General features: G+C 40.4%; 1 protein-coding gene across 3 annotated transcripts; it reads left to right on the top strand.

The window, feature by feature from the left end:
• The first annotated feature begins 4602 nt into the window (after window positions 1-4602).
• LOC308508015 (ATPase PAAT-like) lies at window positions 4603-18371 on the top strand. 3 transcript variants are annotated; one of them, XR_013994975.1, is made up of 7 exons: window positions 4603-4907; window positions 5575-5778; window positions 6604-6673; window positions 9121-9327; window positions 9960-10414; window positions 11070-11182; window positions 16645-17813. XR_013994975.1 is itself a non-coding variant. In XM_081074172.1 (6 exons), the coding sequence occupies exons 1-6, from the start codon at window positions 4744-4746 to the stop codon at window positions 16877-16879; spliced, it is 1335 nt and encodes a 444-aa protein (XP_080930298.1). In that variant the 5' UTR covers window positions 4603-4743; the 3' UTR covers window positions 16880-18371. The 3 variants fall into 3 exon arrangements, 2 of the variants coding, with proteins under 2 accessions (XP_080930298.1, XP_080930299.1); XM_081074172.1 differs by lacking the exon at window positions 11070-11182 and having other exon boundaries at window positions 16645-18371; XM_081074173.1 differs by lacking the exons at window positions 4603-4907; window positions 11070-11182 and adding an exon at window positions 5304-5493.
• The last annotated feature ends 3123 nt before the right edge of the window (window positions 18372-21494 follow it).

The following is a 21494-nucleotide window of genomic DNA, read 5'->3' as shown; positions in this document are numbered from 1 at the left end:
CCACTGCGGGGGGAAAAAGGGTCCAGGGCTTCATATTCTGCCATGTTGCTCTACACTAACATGCCTTTTCATTCTTTTATGAGTGTCTTCCATGGAGCAAAAGTTTTTTAATTCTAATTTATCAATTTTTTTTCTTTCATGGATTATATTTTTGGTCTCACATCAAAAATATCATTGCCAAATCCATAGTCACACAAATTTCCTATTTTCATCTACGTGTTTTATAGTTTTGTGTTTTACATTTAGGTCTATAATTAATATTGCTTTAATTTTTGTAAAAGAGATATCTTTTTTTTTTTTTGCATGTGGATATTCAATTGGTATTAAACAACTATCCTTTCTCTACTGAATTGCCTTTGTAATTGTTTTCAAAATTCAGCCATGTTTATGTGGAGGAATTTGTGGGATCCATTCTGTTCCACTGAAGTTTGTGTCTTTAAAGAAATTGGTTAGGGCTGGCCCGGTGGCTCAGGTGGTTGGAGCACCATGCTCCTAACTCCGAAGGCTGCCGGTTCGATTCCCGCATGGTCCAGTGGGCTCTCAACCACAAGGTTGCCAGTTCGATTACTCGACTCCCGCAGGGGATGGTGAGCAGCGACTCCTGCAGCTGGGATTGAACAGCAGCTGGGATTGAACACGGCACCTTGAGCTGAGCTGCTGCTGAGCTCCTGGATGGCTCAATAGGTTGGAGTGCGTCCTCTCAGCCACCAGGGGATGGTGGGCAGCGACTCCTGCAGCTGGGATTGAAGACGGCACCTTGAGCTGAGCTGCTGCTGAGCTCCTGGATGGCTCAGTAGGTTGGAGCGCGTCCTCTCAGCCACGGTGTTGCCGGTTCGACTTCCGCAGGGGATGGTGGGCTGTGCCCCCTGCAGCTGGCAGTGGCGACTGGACCTGGGGCTGGGCTGCGCCCTCCACAGCTAGGACTGAAAGGACAACTTGAAACTAAAAACAGCACCCTCCACAACTAAGATTGAGGGGACAACAACTTGACTTGGAAAAAGGTCCTGGAGGTGCACACTGTTCCCCAATAAAGGCCTGTTCCCCTTTCCCCAATAAAATCTTTAAAAAAAAAAGAAAGAAATTGGTTAATTTCATCTATGATGTCAAAACATAGAGTTGATTCACCTATCCTTTTTAATTTTGTGAGATCACTAGCCAATATCCCCTTTCATTGCATATATTGGCAAGTTGTTTCATGTCTTTCTTTTTCTTTGTCATCCTTGCTAGAGGTTTATCAAGTTCATTGATCTTTTCCATAAACCAGCTTTTGGTTTTATCGATTTTTCTCTATTTTCTATTTTCAATATTTATTATCTGGGTCTTTACAGAAAAAGTTTGCCAACCCCGATCTAGCACCTGTTCTTATGCTGTAATTTTAAACCAGCTACCTCAAGCCCCAAAGTGCTTAACATAAAAACAAAAGTAAACAATATGTCACCAAGAAAGGGATACGACAGTCAAAGAGAATGTTTTCAGTTACAGATTTACTGAAAAGTACATTAGAAATAATGTAAACATGACTTTCTATATAGCAAGTGAAGAAATACTATAATTACAAAAAACTAAAAATATACTTTAACTGAAATGCTAAAAATTTCACTAAAAACAAATGAAACATTGACCACAAAGATATCTGTTCCCAGCCTTTCTAAGTTACACTCCTTCACTTCAGTCACAAAAGCATGTCAGGAGGCAACTGAGCTTGGCATAGAAGGTACATTCTTCACACAAATGAATTATGGAAGGTGACAAAAGGGAGTTCACCCATATTTGGGGGGAAGTTACCATAATATTATTCTCTCAGGCTGCACCATTAAATATCTAACAACTAAAGAGTTAGGAGACAACAGATTTTTCAGGATTGTGTCAATGCCTTTTGTGTCAATGTCATTGCTTTCAACATTTTGATTGAGCACTTTTAAGAAACTATGTATCAACAAAACACACACACACACACACACACACACACATATTGTGGAGTTTTTTCTAAATCCACTTGTTACACTTGTGGGGGGGGGGTTGTCCAGAAGTTTTCAACTGACGCAAATCATACCATATGACCTCTCCCGATTCCTATCCAAGCCCTTCCTCCCCCACCTGTTTTATAAATAGGCAGTGAGACTAAAATAAATCAAGGAGGGCAAACTGCAAACTTGGCACCCTATTGCCACTTTCTGACCTTGTCAATGACTAACCAGCTAGGCCCTGCAGGCCCAAAAGGTGCCTATATTCTCCCATACTCTGAGATAGCCAGTGGGAAGATGGACAATAACAGAAGCTCTTAATCATTTTAGTGTCATGGACAAGACACAGACTGGTGAAGCCTATGGACTCTTTTCAAAGTAACACATGTAAGTATGTAACATAAAATATATAGGTTTACAAAGGAAATCAAGTAAATTGAAATATAATCACAAAATATGTTCAAAACCAAGTGTATAACATAGTAGTGTATGTGCTTCTTTACAAAGAGATGCAATGCCAAGAATACTGGCAGGTCTAATAACTACCACATACAAATTGTGGAATCTCCACACTATGGTGTGACTATATAACTAAACGCATTTGTCAAAAGACAAAGAACTGTACATTCAAAATTGTGACTCTTACAGTATGCCAATTATACCTCAATAAAACTGACTTATAAAAACAAAAAGTGGTGGTGATAGTCTAATAACTACAATTTCGAGGTTCCGATAAAGTTTTAAGATAGCTGTAACATCACTACTGTGATGTGAAAATGTCTGTGATTTTAGTGACAAAGTGACAGGTGCTGCCAATCCTACTGTGGTTTGCTAATGTACTAATCACTGAATTGTTACATTTAGTGTGAGGTGACTAAAAATAAAGACGGAAATATTTTTCCCAATTTGGGTTGATGGCCCCCATGAAATCTACCCACAGACTGTATCCATGGAGTACACAGAAGGTGGTGAGGCTAGTTGCAGAGGGAACAGATAAACAGAGCAGCCTGGGGGATCTGTGAACGTAGATTCCTGAGTGTAAGCAGCCATTAGGAATCAGAAGGGTCTATATTCCACCGTGATGCCACCTGCTTACTCTCACAAGGACATCCAGTCCTCAACTCATACGTGGCCAGCCCAAGCAGTCTCCAAGCCAGAAAGAACCTGGTGAAGTTACAGAGGACTGTTTCCAAGCTCCCAAGTTGCTCATGCGTATGACATCCCCGTATCCCAGCTTTGCCATAGCAGCACCAAACATGTGTCCAACTACCTGCCTGTGGGGCCCAACTAGGAACACATCCTCTGGTTCAGTCTAGGACCATATCCTTCCCCCAAACCCCAATGTCCTAGATCCCGGTAAGGGATCAGTCAAAACAACAGGGAATAGAAGTGTTGCTGGGGCACCGGGGCAACCAGACACGGCTTCCGTTGTGAAGATCCAGTCTACACTCGCTTCTCATCTCCAAGAGCTGCTGGGGGATTCTTTAAAAACTAGTCAGTTTTGTCATTGCTTTGCTCAAAAGGTACCCATTGAACCTACTACCCAAGCTCTTTAACTGACATTCATAATCTTGCCATTTACTTACCTTTCTTCCATAATCACCTGCTACTTCGCTTCCTTTTACTGACAGTCAAGCCACAGTGGTCTTCCTTTCCTTATTGTGTAGACATGCCCGCTTGCTCCCTGCCTCGGTACCTGAGACCTTAGCACTTGCCTTTTTTTATTGGGGGGGGGGTGCCCCACAAAGTCCACAACACCGGTGAGTGCCTTCCTCTTTATGTCTTCGCTGACATTTCGTCTTCTTGAGATGCATTCCCTACCATGTTATTATTGAACGTTATTCTTGAATATCCACCTACGAGACAGTCCCCCAAGACTCTTCCCCATCACCTTGTTTTATTATTTTCTAGGCAGGTCTTATAATCTGAATGTATTTATTTGGGCTTGTTATTATTTACTGTGTCTCCTCCACTTAGAATCTAAATTCCATGAAAGCAGAAATTGTGACTCTCACGGTCATTGTCATATTTCCAGCCCCGAGAAAAGCCTCAATGAGTACAAGCATTGTATAAGTCTGGAGGAGAGAGAAAAGACGAAAGTGTATGCATGAAGCTGTTAACGATGGTCTATGAATATATGATTTTGGATTTTTTTTTTCCTTTTCATTATCTTCCTGACTTTTCTGTAATAAGCATGTGTGGCTCTGACAATGAGTTTTTAAGTAAAAATAAATGAACAAAAGGCACCACTTTGGGGAACCACTCTTCAGCCGAACATAACACAAAACGTTCCATTATACATGAAGATTATACGTCAGAAGTGAGGTTTGCTTACAAACTGAGGTTTTTTTTCTTTTTGTACAAATTCAATTAAGAATTCTTCCATTACAGCCATCTTCCTTCAGTCTTGAACGTACGCTTTGCTCTTTTAAGGACTAGGACGTGAAGAAATCATGACTACTTTTCTCCCCAGGTCTCCAAATAGGAGAAACTAATTGCTAGTTGACTACTTTGTAATCGGGTCAATACTATTCAAAATTAGCTACATGACTATGGGGACTGCATGTGCAGGGCACAGTCACACTCACTGAAAGGACCGCAGACTCCTAGTGCCGACTGTGGTCTCTGGCAAGCAAACGACGCAGGGCCAGCGTAGGAGGAGCCAAGATGAAGGAGGAGGAGCCGGAAGTTGCCCTGCTTCCTTGCCTCCCCCTGCCCGGGCGGAAACGCCAGCGCGGGAAGACAGGTTCCGGGGCTGGCCTGTCCTGGAGGCGGCCGAATGGAGACCGGGACTGAGGACGCGCGACCGATCCGCCGCGCGACGCTGGCCTCTTCCTGGGATGCCACATGCGGGGCCCTGGCCCAGAGCCTCCATGTCGCCCGAGATGATGTCGGCGCCCGGGACTCTGACCCGGAGGAGCTGCTGGCGCCGCCTGCCCCGGGGTGCGCTTGGCGGGCGGAGACCGGGTGACAGCCACGCTCCTGGGGGAGCCGGGGGGAGGCAGGCGCCGTGAGGGGAGCGGCTCTGCGCCCGGAATCCGGGAGCGCAGCGGGTCGCCGGTCTGTGCGGGGAGCAGGCCCGGGTGGCCGAGGGCGGCGGGCGGGCGGGCGCGCGGGTGTCGGGCGCGGGGCCGGGCGCCGGTGCCCTGGCGGCGGCCTTGGAGCGCGTCGCCCGGCCGCTCGTGTCCGCGGCTGGGGCCCCGTCGGCGTCAGCACCCGCCTCGCTCGCCAAACAGAACCTCCTGTGGACCAACGTAGGGGTAAAAGCCGCCCCGGTAGTCGGGAGCCTCCGTCTTACGCGGTAGCGCTTGTCTTCCGTTCCGCCCTCCTGCGGCTTCTGGTCCTTTGTTCACGCGAGGTGACCACTTACTGTGTCCACGTAACTGGACAAGCTCATGCAGAGTCGCTTAGAGTCCGGGTCAAAGGGAAAATAGAGCAGAAAGACCCTCTGTCTAAATCTCTTCCTTATGAGCTGTGTTGAGCATTTACGTGTTGGAGGCGTTGCAAAGCTCTGGGCTCCAATGGAAACGTAAGTGAACCGGGTAAAACGGGTAAGTAGGTAACAGCGTTTGCAGAACCGCGCCGCGTCACAGCCCTAGTTTCTTTTCAGCCAGGACCTGGTGACTCTGGAGAGAAGCGCCAGCAGCCGGGATGGGGGCCCCTGCTTCCTTCACCTGAGATGCCACCCGCGTGGAGGCGAGGAGATCGTGTCTGTTGGCGTTTTAAGTTCCGCAAGAAACCTGGAAGTGTACTTGGGAGAGGAGTACTGCGGGACCAGCCGGGGCGCGCGCGTCCGCGGGGCTCCGCGTGGCGGGTGCGTGGCTGCACGTGCGCGAGTGTGCCTCTGAGCTAGTGGTGTGTCCACTCGGCTGTCGCCGTATTCATTGATTCTCTGACATTGGTGCCGGACTTCAGGGAAGGGAAGATTAAAATACACCAGCAGGAATAGAACTTGAGACCTGTAAGGGATCCTGAGGACGATTTTGACAAGCTTTCTCATTTTCCTACCATGAAAATGTAGAGCTAATAGTGGGGAGTGACCAGGTAGAGGGTGGTGCTGGCTCCTTCGACTTTGTAGCCGCCTGGACTGGGGCCCCGTACCGCTGCTGCCTGGCTTCCTCCGAGAGCTCACAATGGTCTGTTTGCCACAAGTTTACGTGGCAGTCAGTCTGGAACTTGGAACACCTTTTGTTGGAAGGAAGCCCATTACAAACGGTACACGTGCCCCAGACTCGGCCATGGCAGCCTATGTAACCCATAATCCAGCTGGTATAGTTTGATTTTTGTTTAGGCTCTTACATGTTCTACCCTAGTCTCTCCTTAGTATGACCCAAAACATGGACTATGCGTATTTCATAGATTGCACATACTAGAAATAAAGCTACACGTATTGAGCTTTACTATATGTCCTGTGCTACATGGTTTTATATAGACTATCTCATTTAATTCTCTTACACAGAAAGAGCCGACACAGTGTTTGTAACCAGGGCACTTGATTAGGGAACCTCAACAATGTCCCTTGCCAGATAAATTGTATCTCAGGGGTTTCAATAATGACCTAGAAACAATTCATTTTTTAATGTAACTACTAAAAATGATAATAAAAGTAAAAGTAATTTAAATTCTACTTTATTTTTAGTGAAAATGAAATTATTTTCTACAAAAAATATTTAAAACTGGAGTCCCCCACTCTTGCTTGTAAAATAAAGGTAAGTCATCAGTGAGTTTTAACTAATTTGACAACTGCACATTTTTGTATAATTTGTGCTTATGTTCTGTTGGTTTGGTAATACAGTTAGTTCAACTTTGTTCCTGGTAATCTTTATATAAAATTATAGTGTCAAGATAACCACAAGATAACCATAAGATAACCATTATATCAAGAAAAAAATGGAAAGTAATTAGAGCAGTTACAGAGAAGAGCATCAAATATTAAAGGGATTTGGACTGGTATCTTGAGTACGAAAAATATCACAAAGATGAATTTTTGTGATGTGTCTGAAGTCCAGAGAATGGGTACTGAGCTGGAAGTCATGAGCCCAGAATATTAATTCTGCTTTGTTGCCTACCATGGGCAAATCTCTTTATCTCTTTGGAACTACCTTATGTATCACTTAAACTGCTAACAAAAAAACAAATCCTTGCTTTGTACATGAGTGTTCAAAAGATCATCATTTCTAATAACCAAAAGGTAGAAAAAACACAAATATCCATCACCCAATGAATGGATAAACAAAATATGGTATACCTATACAATGGAAAACTGTTTAGTCATAAGAAGCAATGAATTACGGGTATATACTACAAACATGGATGAACCTTGAAAACATTATACTTGTATATGAAAGAAGTCACTTCAAAGTACCACTTATTGTTTGAGTCCATATATATATATATGAAACATCCAGAATAGGCAAATCCATAGAGACAAAGTCGATTAGTTGTTGTCTGGGGCTGGGGGCATAGGGAGTGACTGGCAGTAGTATGGGGTTGCTTTTTTGGAGTGATATTATAAAATTGTGGTGATGGCTATATAACTCTGTGAATATACTGAAATGCATTGAAATGTATACTTTAAATGGGTTGATTATTTAGGATGTGAATTATATCTCAAAGCTGTTTTTTAAAAAAATTAAGGGAAATAAATCCTTATAGTCTTTTTATGTTCACATTACTTCATACAGAGTTACGAGACTTTAGAATAAGAAAAAAAGTGATTTTCATAGGCAGGTAGCAGATTTACAGAACTAATTGTCCCAAGATGTTTCAGATAATATATATTGATAGCTTCCAAATTTAACTCAAATAATTGATTTATTTAACATGAAACATTCATTCACCAAATATTTAAGTGCCTACCGATGATAGATACTGTAGGATGAGCAGTCATATAATAAACTGGAATGACTGCTCCCATGTCGCTTACATTTTAGTCGGGTGAGACTGGGCTGACTCAATGAGTAAAATGTGTACAATATTCAGTGATGAGAAAGCATATGGAGAAGGGGAGTTCAGGGAGGTTAGGAGGTGGGTGTCTAAATTTAATGGGAAGTTTCCTTAATTGTTGAGAACAGTCACCTCTTTGGTGCCACACTCAGAGTTCTTGGCTCATGGGTCTAGTTTGTCCTTGATGAAGACCTGTGTCTTCAGATTACATACAGTCGGTTCTGTATATGTCTCTGAAGGTGAGTGTCTTCTGTGACTGTTCTGTGGAAGTTCACGGGGGTGCGAAGGGTCATTTGATTTAGGGAAATCCTAAACCCACAAAAGCGTGTTCTGGGGCAATAGTATATGAAAGTTCAAAATAATAGTTACTGATGCATATTTTTGAACACTTTCTTGGTGGTAGATACTGGGAATTTCAACACGTAATCCTCACAACAACCATGTGAAATCACTTTTATTACCTCATGTTATCACTGCCTCCGATGTTGGCCTTTGCTCAGGCTCTTACATGCTCTAAGTAGCAGAGGAATCAATGAACTCAGGTCTGTCTATTCTAAATCCTGTTCCCTTCCCACTTGGCTACTCTGTTGTCCATATCCACATGAAATGTCTTTTGGTTCAGAAACATGCATGAAATGAGGCAGCATAAAGCATTGGACCGGGCACTGCTGTAGAAGCCAGAAGTGCTCAGTGCCAAACTTGACTTTTGCTAATTGGATAATCCTTTGAGAAGTTAGAAAATCACCCCGACCTCATCTTTTTTGTATGTGAACCAACAGGTTATGTTAGATCATCTTCAGTTTCCCTTATACTTCTAAATTCTAAAAAACTGACTTACATTTGGTATCCCTGTCAGTACTTTGGGAGGCCCTCTGAATAGCCTATTTTGGGGTATGTGAAGGGTTCAGACTGGTATAGTTTACTTTTATTCTTTAAATTAACAAAACTTTATTTTAGTCCCTTTTGTATTTTCTGTGTATTTTTTTTTCATTTCAAAATGGCATTCTTTTACATAAATAGTATTTCTGAGCCTCATAATAAATTGGAGTGCTGACCATTAAATTATAGGGAAAACTTAAAAATGAAAATGTATTTAAAGTTTATATTTGCTTTCCTGAATACTTCACTATTGCTAGCTTATACAAAAAAGTGACCTTACATGTGATTATTGTTTAATATTGTTACTTCCTGAACTTTTGTTTTATAATAGTTGCTCTCCTTTGGTGAAAAGCAGTGTGTGTTCATCAGTAAAGTTGTGGTACATGTGAGACCAGTTTCAGCAAATTCTTCAACAAGCTCTCCTGCTCTAGGGTCAAGGATAGACCTCGAAAGGGTCCAAACCATCATGGAGTCCATGGGGTCCAAGTTATCACCTGGAGCTCAGCAACTGATGAGTATGGTTAGGTTTCAGCAGCAGGTAAGTAGGACTGCATTTCTTTCCAGATACCGTTAAAAATGTCAAAAAATGATGGCTTTTTATGTGACTTAAAGTTTTCCTGGAACTTTTATTGATTTGACTGTTACCTTTATTTTACTATTGTGAAAATGACATTTTGTAGACCTCTTCTCTTACAAAATATTTGTGTTACAGACTTTGGTTTACCAAATGTGAAATTTGACGGATGATACTTAACTCTATGAAAATTATCAATTATTGTGACTCAGTTGAGGGTACTATGTTTTTTTACAACCAGTTAAAGAGGGCTTAGTAGTTAAAATATTCCAATGCTAAGTATGTTTTTATTTTACTAAGTATGTTAGTGTGTGTTTTAATGTTTTCTGTAGAAAACAGTACAGTCAAATGATTAAAAGCCCTGACTCTGGACTTAGGTGGCCTGGTTCGTGTCCCGGTTCTGCCACTCGCTAGTGGTGTTACCTTGTTGGCCCAGTTACTTTTAACCTTGGTCTCCTCAACTTTATATCGGTTGGTAACTGTAGCTTGCTTCTTATGGATGTTTTGAGGATCAAATGAAAGAATGCACATTGCCTGATTCCTAAGTTAGCTGTCATTAGTATTAATAGTAACACTTACTTGTTTCCCTTGCTTAGAATCGTATTGCCTTTGGAGAGCAGCTTCAGTCGGTTTTGGGAAATACCGGATACCAGTGTATGGTTGACCTGCATTCATCAGCTACATCAGGAACCGTTGACAAGTCGTCCGCCACACCGTTTCCTTTTAGAACTAGACTGACATCTGGAAACGTGGCTGAAGATTTAAAAGCTTCCATGGATGAAAGTACACAGCCACCTGGTGGAGGGAATAGTACAAACCTCGAAGCGTGTAAAATTGTGCCACAAAACCATTCTGTTCTTGAGAATGATCTTAAAACTGCAGTATCTTCTTTCTTACCAAAGAAAGCAAGTGACAGCTCAAGTCTACCTAAGTCTGAGTTGCTGCCCTTTCTGCAGAATTTCTGTAGTCAAGTGAACCATCTTCGTCTGGCACGTAACACCGAGCGTCCGGAAAACCTCACCAAGCCTGCGGAAGGCGGTGTCGGTGTGGCGTAAGTATCTATCTTAAGATAAACATGCTTTAGATTTGGTAGGTGTAACTATTAACGGAAGAGAAACAGATTTATCTCAGTGAGTACTGCCTGAATACTGAACGATTCTCCACAGAAAATTTCAGAGCTTTTACATTTTACCATTGACATGCTTAACTATTATACAAAGTAAAATTGGTTGTTTTGTCAGAGGTACCTAAAAGTGGAGGTGTTTAGGACTTCTCAGGGATTTTCTGAACGGATTACCACTATCAGCTAGAGGTCGAAGTAGAAAGTTATTTACACGTAGAGAGAGGGGCTGTAGATTCATAATGTTTACATTGTTTTTATTTATGTTTGTACTGTTTTTTGCTGGGTATGTTAGGCAGTCCAATGTAACCTATCTTTTTAGGTCATGTTTGGCCTAGGCTAATTTTGGAACAATCAAAATTATATTAGGATGACAATAATTTATAGTATACAAGCTTTTATCCCGATTTTATAATCCCATATTTTTAGTAGCACATGTTTAAGAGGTAAAGTTAAGCATTTAGTATGTCCCTATCCTTTACATAAATATAGTGTGTCAAAATAGTGTTCTAGACTGGAATTCAGGTCTCTGGTCATAGTTTTGGTTTAAGCATTTTACCACACTGTTTGATCTCCTGTAAATTAGAGTTTTCATCTGAAAATGACGAAGTTGGATTACTTTGGAACTGAACAATACCAACCAAGCAACAAGATCTAATTGACACATTTTTTTCGAGCGTCCATGCAAGATTCACAAAGGTAGATTATATCTTGAGTCATAAAGTAAACCTAACCAAATTTAAAAGGATCGGAATCATACAAAATACATTCTCTGACCATAAATGAATCCAACTAGAAATCAGTAACAGAAAAACAACAAGAAAATTTCCAAACATTTGGAAATTAAATAGCACACTTCTAAATAATCTGTGGTTTAAGAAGGAAGTCTCAACAGAATTTTTTTTTTTTAATTGGGGAAGGGGAACAGGACTTTATTGGGGAACAGTGTGTACTTCCAGGCCTTTTTTTTTTTTTTCCAAGTCAAGTTGTTGTCCTTTCAGTCTTAGTTGTGGAGGGCGCAGCTCAGCTCAGCTCCAGGTCCAGTTGCCGTTTTCTAGTTGCAGGGGGCACAGCCCACCATCCCTTGTGGGAGTCGAACCAGCAACCTTGTGGTTGAGAGGACACGCTCCAACCAACTGAGCCATCCGGGAGCTCAGGGGCAGCTCAGCTCAAGGTGCTGTGTTCAATCTTAGTTTCGGGGGCGCTGCCTACCATACCTTGTGGGACTCAAGGAGATGAACCGGCAACCTTGTTGTTGAGAGCCCACTGGCCCATGTGGGAATCAAACAGGCAGCCTTCGGAGTTTGGAGCATGGAGCTCTAACTGCCTGAGCCACTGGGCCAGCCCATCAACAGAAATTTTAAGAAATACATGGTATTTAATGAAAATACAACAAACCAAACTTTGTGGGATAAAGAAGTGTTAAGGATATTTATAGCACTAAATGCTTACATTGGAAGAGAGAAGAGGTCTCAATAACACAAAACCACAACAACTCAATCAAGATTAAATAGATCATTGGAATAGTCCTATCACCATTAAAGACATTGAATTTTTAATTTAAATGCCTAGCAAAATAAACTCAAAACAAGCTGAAAGAAGGAAATGACAAAGATGAAAATCAATGAAATACAGAACAGAAACATTAAGAAAATCAGTGAAGCAAAAAGCTGATTCTTTGAAAATTTTAATAAAATTGATAAACTTCTGGTAGGACTGGCTAGTAAATCTGGCAAAGATAAATAGAGAGAAGACACAAATCACCAATATCATGAATGTAACAGGAGATATTACTACAGGTCCTGGAACCATTAAAAAGGTACAGGAATGTTGCAAACAAGTTTCTGCTCGTAAATTTGACAGTTTGTAAGAAACTGATTAATTCCTCAAAAACAATGAACTCCCAAACTCAACCAACATGAAATATACAAGCAGAATAGTTCTACAACTGCTAAAAGTACTGAATTCATCATTTGAAAGCTCATGTAAAGAAATATCCAATTATGCTTTTAAATCACCCAGACAAGGGAGGATCTCCTTATATAGCAGCCAAAATCAATGAAGCTAAAGATTTACTAGAAGGTCAAGCTAAAAAATGAAGTAAATGTATGGTGAATTTTAAGTTCTTATTAGTTTATGTGTATGAGTACAAGATTTTTATAATAAAATGCCTCAAAGCTACAAATTTTAAAAATGATTAAGCACAAACTAAAAGCCCTGGTAAAAGTTTCTTGTTTTAACTTTGAGGATTTTAAATAAGATTATAGAATATTTGGAGATTAATGCTCAATTATTATGGATACATACATAACCATTTGAATAGAAATACTGTTCATTACTCATTTAGCAAGTAATTTAGTACCTACTTCAAGACAAAGGAAACATGACAGTCTGTGGGGTGGGAAACTTAAACTGGTCATTATCTACAATGTGATGACTATGATGGAATGAATTAGCACAGGATATAGTAGGGAGTCATCTTGTTGGGAGGAAAGACTGTCAAGGTACAGAGAACTGGCCCAGCTGCTTGGAACACTGAACTTAAAAAGTGAATTGAGCCACAACTTTGCCACAAGAAAATTCATCTAGGTTATGTATATATCACCAACAAAATTCAGGTTTCATACATTAAAAACTGATAAAAGAAAAAAAAAAAAAAAAAGAAAGAAATATCCAAGTCCAGGTTTTTCCAGTCGAGAATTCCACCAAACTTGTAAAGAACACCAAATTTACACACTTCCAGAAAACAGAAGAGGAGTGAAGACTTCTCAATTCATTTTACAAAGCCAGTATATTCTTTTTTTTTTTTTTTTTTTTTTTTTTAATTTATTTATTGGGGTGACAATTGTTAATGAAATTACATAATTTCAGGTGTACAATTCCGTATTACATCATCAATAAATCCCATTGTGTGTTCACCACCCAGAGTCAGTTCTCCTTCCATCACCCTATATTTGATCAAAGCCAGTATATTCTGATACCAAAATTAGATTTTCCAAAGAAAAATGAAATGCATAAAAATACATGTAAGTTCATATAAAATATGTAACTATAAAAATAATTATAAAAACACATAAAAATCTAACAAAACATATGCAGGACTTATATGTTGAAAATCATAAGATGCTGATGAAAGAAGCAGAGGCAACCTAAATAAGTGGAAAGACATACCATGTTTATGGATTTGAGGACAACATAGTAAAAATGTCAGTACTCCACAAGTTGACCTATGTTTAATGCAATTCCTATCAAAAGTTCAGCAAGATTTTTTGTAAATATAGACAAGATTATTCTAAAATTTGGAAATGGAAAGATAAAGGAATTAAAATGCCTGAAACAATTTTGAAAAAGAAAAATAAAGTGATAGAAATCACTCCTTGATTTCAAGACATATTATATAGCTACAGTGTTCGAAACTGGTATTGGCAGAGGGACAGACACATAAATCAGTAGAATAGAGCCCACAGAAATAGCCACGCACAAATATACTCAACTGATTTTTGACAAAGGAGCAACAGCAATTCCGTGAGGCTAGGATAGTCTTTTTAACGTAGTGCTGGAGCAACTGGATATCCAAAGGCAAAAGTGAACTGTGACCCAAACATCATCCCTTACATCATACCATTGTTACATGCTTCACAATGGATCATAAACTTAAAGGTAAAATATGAAGCTATAAAACTTTTCTAGTAACATATAGGAGAAAATCTTGGAGACCTAAGACTAGGAGGCAACTCCTTAGAACACCAAAAAGCAGGATAATTGAAAATTTGATATATTGGACCCATCAAAATTTCAAACTTTAGTCCTGGGAAAGACTGTGTTAAGAGGATTAAAATATAAACTACAAAGTGGGAGAAAATATTTGCAAATAACAAGTCAGACAAATAAAATATTTAAAATATATATCGAACTGTTAAAACTCCACATTAAAAAAAACCCCATCAGCACCTGGGCAAAAGACATAAAGAGACATTTTACCAGAGAGGATGTGCAAATAGCAAATAAGCACATGAAAAAATGGTCCATACTGACTTCAGGACTATCAGGGAAATGCAGCAGAAGCTACAACAGGAAACACTAGACAGTTACGCGAATGGCTCAAATAGACAAACACAGTTTACAATACCAAATGCTGGCGAGGCTGAGGGAAGCTGGATCTCTCGTACATGGCTGGTGGGAATGTACGTGGTACAGCCAGTCTGAAAAATATTTTGGCAGATCCTTGAAAACTAAACATACAGTTACCATGTGACCCAGCGATCATATCCTTGGGCTGTTGTCCCAGAGAAAGGAAAAGCTAATGTCCACACAAAAATCTGTATACAATGGCTCATAGAAACTTTGTTTGTAATAGCCCCAAACTGGAAACAAATGTCTTGGTAAAAATGAATGGTAAACAAAGTGGTGTGTTCATATGACAGATGCTAATCAGCCATAAAAAAGGAACAAACTGTTGATACAAGCAACAGCTTGGATGGCGTTCAAGGGCATTATGCTGAGTGACAAAAGACAATCTCAAGAGGTCACATACCGTATGATTCCGTTTGTACAGGCAGACTTTGGAGGTATTGTGGGTTCAGATCCAGACCACTGCAATAAAACAAGTCATAATCTTTATGCTGCTGGAGGGTCTTACCTTCAATTTGTAAAAGGCCCGACATCTGGGAAGCACAATAAAACGAGGTCTGCCTGTACAACATTCTCAAACTAAAATTATACAGATGGAGACCGTATTAGGGGTTGCCATGTATCGTAGGGATGCAGGAGTGGCAGAAGGGAGACCTTCACAGTGAAGGAATAGTTGTGTGTCTTGATTGCGGTGATACGGTTTGTGTGTAACACGTGAGAAAGTGAGGTACACACACCTTGTACTAACATTGGGTTTGATGGGAAAGGTAAGCAGTTAGGTGAGATGTAGCCACTGGGACCGTCAGGTGAAGGGTACTGGGGACTAGTATCTTTACAACTTCCTGGGACTTTATAGTTATTTGGACATAAAGTATTTAAAAAAAAACACAAAAAACAACCGCTTTCATCTATTCTACAGTAGTGGTTCTCAAACTTTTTGGTCTTAACTCTTAAAAATAATTAAGGGCTCTAAAGAACCTTTGTGTATGTAGGCTATATAAAAATATTTATTTTAAAGTGACAGTAAAGCCATTATATAGTAACATAATTTTATGAAAAAATATATTTTCTAAAAACATGTTAGTGAGAATGGTATTGTTTTAAAGGGCCAATCTATGTGAGTTTTTGGTTGATTCTCCTATATGTTGCATAACACATGTAATCAATAGCTACTACACCACAGTAAATGTACTGAAAAAAACTGAGTTAATCTCTGAAAAAAATATTTATTTATACCCTAAACCTACTACCCTAGCAAATTCTAGGAGTCAGAAGAATAGACAACTACACATTCTATATTAGTCTTCAGAGCAATGACATTACACATTGTGTAGCCTCTTGAATATATCACTGTACATTCATGAGAATATGAGGATGAAAACGTCACATAACATGTTAGTGTTACTATAAAAATACTTTGATCTCATGGCACCCCTGAAAAAGTCATGGAGATCCCAGGGTTTTGTGGACCATGCTCTGAAATTCTGTCCTACTGTTCATTCACAGTGAACGCCAGAAAATGGTATGCTTTTTATTATTTTGGTTTTAATTTGCTCATTACAAAAAAAAAATGAATATTTTTCATATTAGGTTAGAAAAGATCTACCCTGTACTTTAGTAAGGTTGTGCGGATGAAAAAAAGACAAAACTGTTTAAATTGTTCAGGTGGCATTTGGAAGTCATACATGGAGACCTTAAAAATTTTTTGGCAAGATCAGTTTTGATTTTGAGCTCAAAATCAAAAAGATCCCTTCTAAAGACTTGTTGTTTGAGGGTAGAAATTCTGTCATCATTTTTATATTCTCATTTCAATCGTCTGCCTACATGTTTAAAGAATTAAAGAAATAACGCTTTAGGCCTTCAGGATTGTGGTTGTCTGTTGTGTATGTATTTTAGAACCTGGAAATACGTTGTAAGGAGAGAGCACAGTTATGGAGACAGATTTCAGCATGTATGTGGCTGCTTGTTGTATGCTTTGGTTGTACGGTTATAATATCAGGGATAATTATTATCTTTGAATTTATCTTTAGAATGGGAGAGCCACCCGTTTGCTCCTACTTGGAAAAGATTCTTTCTAAAAATGTGGAACTGATGGAAAAGAAACTTATGGACCACATTGACCAGCGAATCTATAAACTCCAGGAGCACATTGATAATAAGATCGCTTTGTTAATGGACTTGCTGCAAAATCCCAACTCCCCACCCCCTGGGACGCCTCTAAGACGTTACGACTCCGGAGAGAGACTTTCAAATGGAGAACGATAAGTGCTCAACATGTACAATGTACTGCAGATATATATTACATATTTATTACAAAGCCAAGACCCTAAACATTCAAAGCAAGTATTTAATGTCGTTTGAGGATCGTCATCTTACGTAAAGTGACCTCAGTGTTCATTTTAACTGTACTTGTTATTGTAAATCCAGTACTGTACACTTAAGAGTTAACGTGAACGGGTCATAAATTATTTTTGTTCACAATATTGTTCACTCTTACAGAAATTTATGTGTACATCTGTGTTATTTAAGTGTTTAAAAATTTTAAAGATTTCTAATACAGTTCATATGTGTTGGACAGAAGTATATTTTTTATTTATGAAACACCTTATTTCATAGTCTTCAGAGTATGAAAAATAATGCGTAGAGTATTTGATAATTTTTCTTTTTCTAATTGATTGTTCTTGGTAAATTGGATACAAAAGACTTGGAATCTTTAATTCAGATCATTAATTTACATTTTGTTTATCTCAGATAATGAAGGAGATGCAATACTTGGCGTCTGTACATAAACCCTGAGATCGTCACAGTATTTGTTTCAGTATGGTGTACCGGTAAATAGGAAAGTGAAAGCAGAACTGTTCCTTGGTAGGATTATTACTTTAAATTGAGTGATCGATGCCAAATGAGAGAAGTCATCTTATTTTACATCAATTAACCCAGAAAGTATAAGGAACTCTCCTTTTCTGGGCTGATACAGGTTCTCCTTCCCAGAGTCCTTTTGTGGTGTTTACATGTGAAGTGCTGAGGCTCTGCGTGGAAGGAGTAAGGCCTGGGACTCAAGGAGAGGGCTGTTCTCACCAGCAGACTTAACTTTCAGAAATTATAAGTATCGTATGTGTGTTGATATATTTGCATCTAAAAAATAAATGTGTCCATTCTGGGAATTACTTAAGTAAACAGCAATATTTTATTTTCACTGAATCTTTGCTTAAAATGTTTTATTTAAAAGAGGTGTTTCACACACTTTGGGTGAATTTATTCTTTAAAATGATGGCTAGTTTATATACTCTGTTCAATTTTCTATTACAAGGTAACACGCTATATGGAATACACTCCCACCACAGTCACTGAGGATTTGCATATCAGTGCAGAGTCCATATTTTTAGAGATCACTTGTTCTGGTCTTTCTCTGATGTGTGGGACAGTACAACATAGATAGCTATAAAAATAGTATCTGTCATTCAAGGGAAATCTGTCTCAGTTCAAGTGGAACCCTTCAGCTGTTTTACAGCTTCTGGTATTTGTAGTTTCTTCGTTGATTCACCAAATGCGTCCCGATGGTTGTGGCTACAATCACCACCTTCAGAGCGAGGACCAGGCATGGAAATAGATGTAGACGGTTGAAAAATTGATGATAGTCTTTCCTGCATATATTGATGATGAAATAGAATCGTGGAGTAAGATCACAATCATTTTTAAAAGTAATATTTGGCAATATGAGACTTGATATATTAATGATTTCCTTGCATATTCTATGAATTGTATGCGTGTTATGACTTTGTGAACTTGACATTTGTGAAACAGCGTAGGGTACGGGACAGTGATCCATGGTTCAGCAGAGGACCGCAAGACCTCCCCCGTGTCCTGGCGGCAGTACCTGGCATGCCTTGAGGGGCCACTCAAGGAAGTCATGGCCAGGTGCAGGCAGCGAGTCAGGACCTGGGGCACATGCTTTTATTAGGCTCTGTGGGTGGAATGCTTTGGGGTGTCTGGGGTAAGGCTGGATTTGTCCATTCATACCAAAAAGAGTAGAGTTTTGGCCAGCTCCATGGGGGTCTTATCTAGGCACACAAAGGGAAGGTGGGGGAAGACTTAATCACGAGGGCTGTTGGGGGAGTCCTAGCAGGAACTTACATTTACTTGTGCCTCTTTAGGCTGCTGTCTATGGCACATGCTTGCATGAGGGGTCTAGTGTCAGATGAAGGCCACCACAGGCCGCTTGACCAAACAAAATTGATGCCAAAGCAGCAGGTGATTGAGAGGCTGTTTTTTTTTTTTCTTCCTTTTAGTCCTAAATAACAGCTCGCTGGCAATCCACATTTAATGGCTATTCAGGAGTAAGGAAAGTGATGGCGTCCTGAGGACCAACATGGAGGAATGGGCAACAGCTGTGTTGACAATCAGTGAGTTGGACTTTGGGGTTCCATCTGGGTCCCAGGGGCTTCTTTCTTCTCGGTGGGAAATTCTCCATAAATTCAGACTCACAAGGACTTTTACCCAGGTCAGTATTTTCTGCCAAGTGCCCATCGTGTGACTAACCTGGGTCAGGTTGTGGCAAACACCCTGATACCTGCAAAATCGCATCTCTGCTAGAAGAGAGCTACCCGGATCCCAGGCTACTGGGAGTAAGCCCATGAGCCACCCTTACCTGGCCCAGGTCCCATCCCCACACCTCTTCCACAGCTCCTTTTGCTCCCAGCATTCTCATCTTCACCTACACACTGCTGCGTGGCCAAGGACCTTGCTATGGCCCTGGTACCTGCCAGGAGAAGAGTCCAGTGTTACCCAGGGGAGGGGATCTCCCTAAGGAAACCCCACGCCCTCAGAGCCCTTAGTGCTCCAGGCTCTGGGGCATGTAAACATCTGGACAGACAGTGTGCCCTCAGATGTTAGCACATGCCAAGGTTTGGAAACTGATTCCAAGCCTTTGAAACACCAAATGGAAGGCGTCCATATTTTTAGAGTGTCAGAGAAAGCTCCATGTAATATTAGGTTGGTGTGAAAGTAATTGCAGTTTTTGCGTTTTAACCTTTTAAACCACAATTACTTTTGCACCAACCTAATAAAATTGAAATAGAATTTGCCACCAGGAAAAAGTTTCTCTCATTTGGAGACATTGTATTTCCCTTTTTGCCTAGGCTACTGTGAAGCTTCAGTCTAAACTACATTTTCAAACGTTATCTTTTCATCTAAGCATCTAACACAATGATATCCCTACCTGGTAAATTGCTTACATGCCTTCTTTTTATTTTCTACTCTCGCTCTCTTTATATTGCAGTATAATATTACAAGCTGTTTGCCCCAAGTCCCAAAGTGGGTAATACACAAATGTAGGTACATTTATAACTAAACACAACAAAAATACCAGAGGCAGAGAGGGTTATTTTCCATATTGCATTCAAAAGTACACAAATAGGTTATGTCATACATAATATAATGTAAACCTTGTCAAACTTGACTGGAATAAGAAAACATTCTACTAGAAAGAACTATTGCCCATGAGGACATCTGTGCCCACCCAAGTCAGAATCCTTCATTTCCATCACAGAAGCACGGTGGCAGAGGATCAAAGTTAGCATATAAGTTACATTCGTCACAGTACTAGAAGTTGGGATACAGCCCAGTGGTGATGGGTGTGGCTGCGGTGACCTTGTCCTGCGTGACCATGGCTGGATTATTTTTTAAGGCCAAACAAACAGGTGCCTTTGGAGCTCTTAAGAAAAGACAGACACAACACAAGGAATTACAGTTTTTCTTCTCAGTCCACTTGCTACAATGGTCAGGGGTCTCCGGGGAGTTTAGGGCTGGAGACAATCACACACGTGACACCAGCCTGACATGGAAGCTCTCTGGCCCAGTCTCCAGTTCCTGCCTAATTTCTTCCCCTCCTAAGATTGCTAGAAATGTAAAATCAGATTTCAGAAATAAGGGAGAGTGAACTGCAAGTGTGGATCACCCGGCTGATCGCTGCAGGCCCCCCGAGTGCAGAGCATGATGGGAAGGTGCCACAGCAGGCATCCCCTCCCACCTACCCCCCACACCCCATTCTGGAATCTCCCTTCTAGCTCACAAGTTCCTTGAATGGAAACACCACTACTTCTAACAACTAATCTCTCCCATGTTTGAAGGGTCCTCTCCCCCAAATTTAATTATCACTTATCTGATCTACACTTCCTTGTCAGGCGTCCCCCAGGATCTTCACACAGCTCAGCTCCCCATAACCCTACAGGCCACCTCACTGTCCCTGAGGCCATGAGGCCACGGGCAATGAATGTGAGAACACCCCGAGAGCTCCCAGCTCAAGCAAGAGGAGATCAATTCAGTGCGTCTTCTGAGTGACACACAGGTGGGCCTACCCTGGGAAATCTCTTTCTGCTTCTTCAGGTAGCACTAGTGGGAACCTGGGGGCCCCCGTGGCACCAGAGAAGCTAAGCAGATCAAAATAGAACAGTAAAGCCTCTGAACATTAAATTGTCCTTGGAACCTCATCCCACAAAAGTAGGCCAGGATCTGCATGCTAACGCTAAGTGGGTGGCTACGTGATAAAAGATTTAAATAGGACTCCTAACATAATAGCCAAGACATCCAGGATTCAATGGAAAGACACCTGTCAGACCAAGAACCAGAGAAATAATACCTGAATAAGAAAACATCATGCATGAATTGATGCCAACAGCAAGATGAATTAAACGTTGGAATTGTCCAGAAAGGATTTAGAACAGCCATCATAAAATGTCTTCAACAATCAATAACAAATTTTCTCAAAACAACAAAATATAGAAATATCAGCAAAGAAATGGAAGTTGTAACAAAAGACCCAAATGGAAATGATAGAACTGAAAAGTACATTAACAAATTAAACAGAAACAAAAAAACCTCA

The sequence above is a fragment of the Rhinolophus hipposideros genome (genome assembly GCF_964194185.1).
Source record: "Rhinolophus hipposideros genome assembly, chromosome: 15".
NCBI classification, from domain to species: Eukaryota; Metazoa; Chordata; class Mammalia; order Chiroptera; family Rhinolophidae; genus Rhinolophus; species Rhinolophus hipposideros.
Note: the sequence above shows the minus strand (reverse complement) of the source record. Positions and strands in the feature narration are given on the sequence as shown.

Coding starts and splice junctions, on each gene's coding strand:
- LOC308508015 (XM_081074172.1), top strand. CDS start 4,744: ATGGAGACCGGGACTGAGGACGCGCGACCGATCCGCCGCGCGACGCTG. Junction 5,779..6,603: donor CGCGGGGCTCCGCGTGGCGG/GTGCGTGGCTGC, acceptor CTTTATTTTTAG/TGAAAATGAAATTATTTTCT. Junction 10,415..16,644: donor GAAGGCGGTGTCGGTGTGGC/GTAAGTATCTAT, acceptor ATTTATCTTTAG/AATGGGAGAGCCACCCGTTT.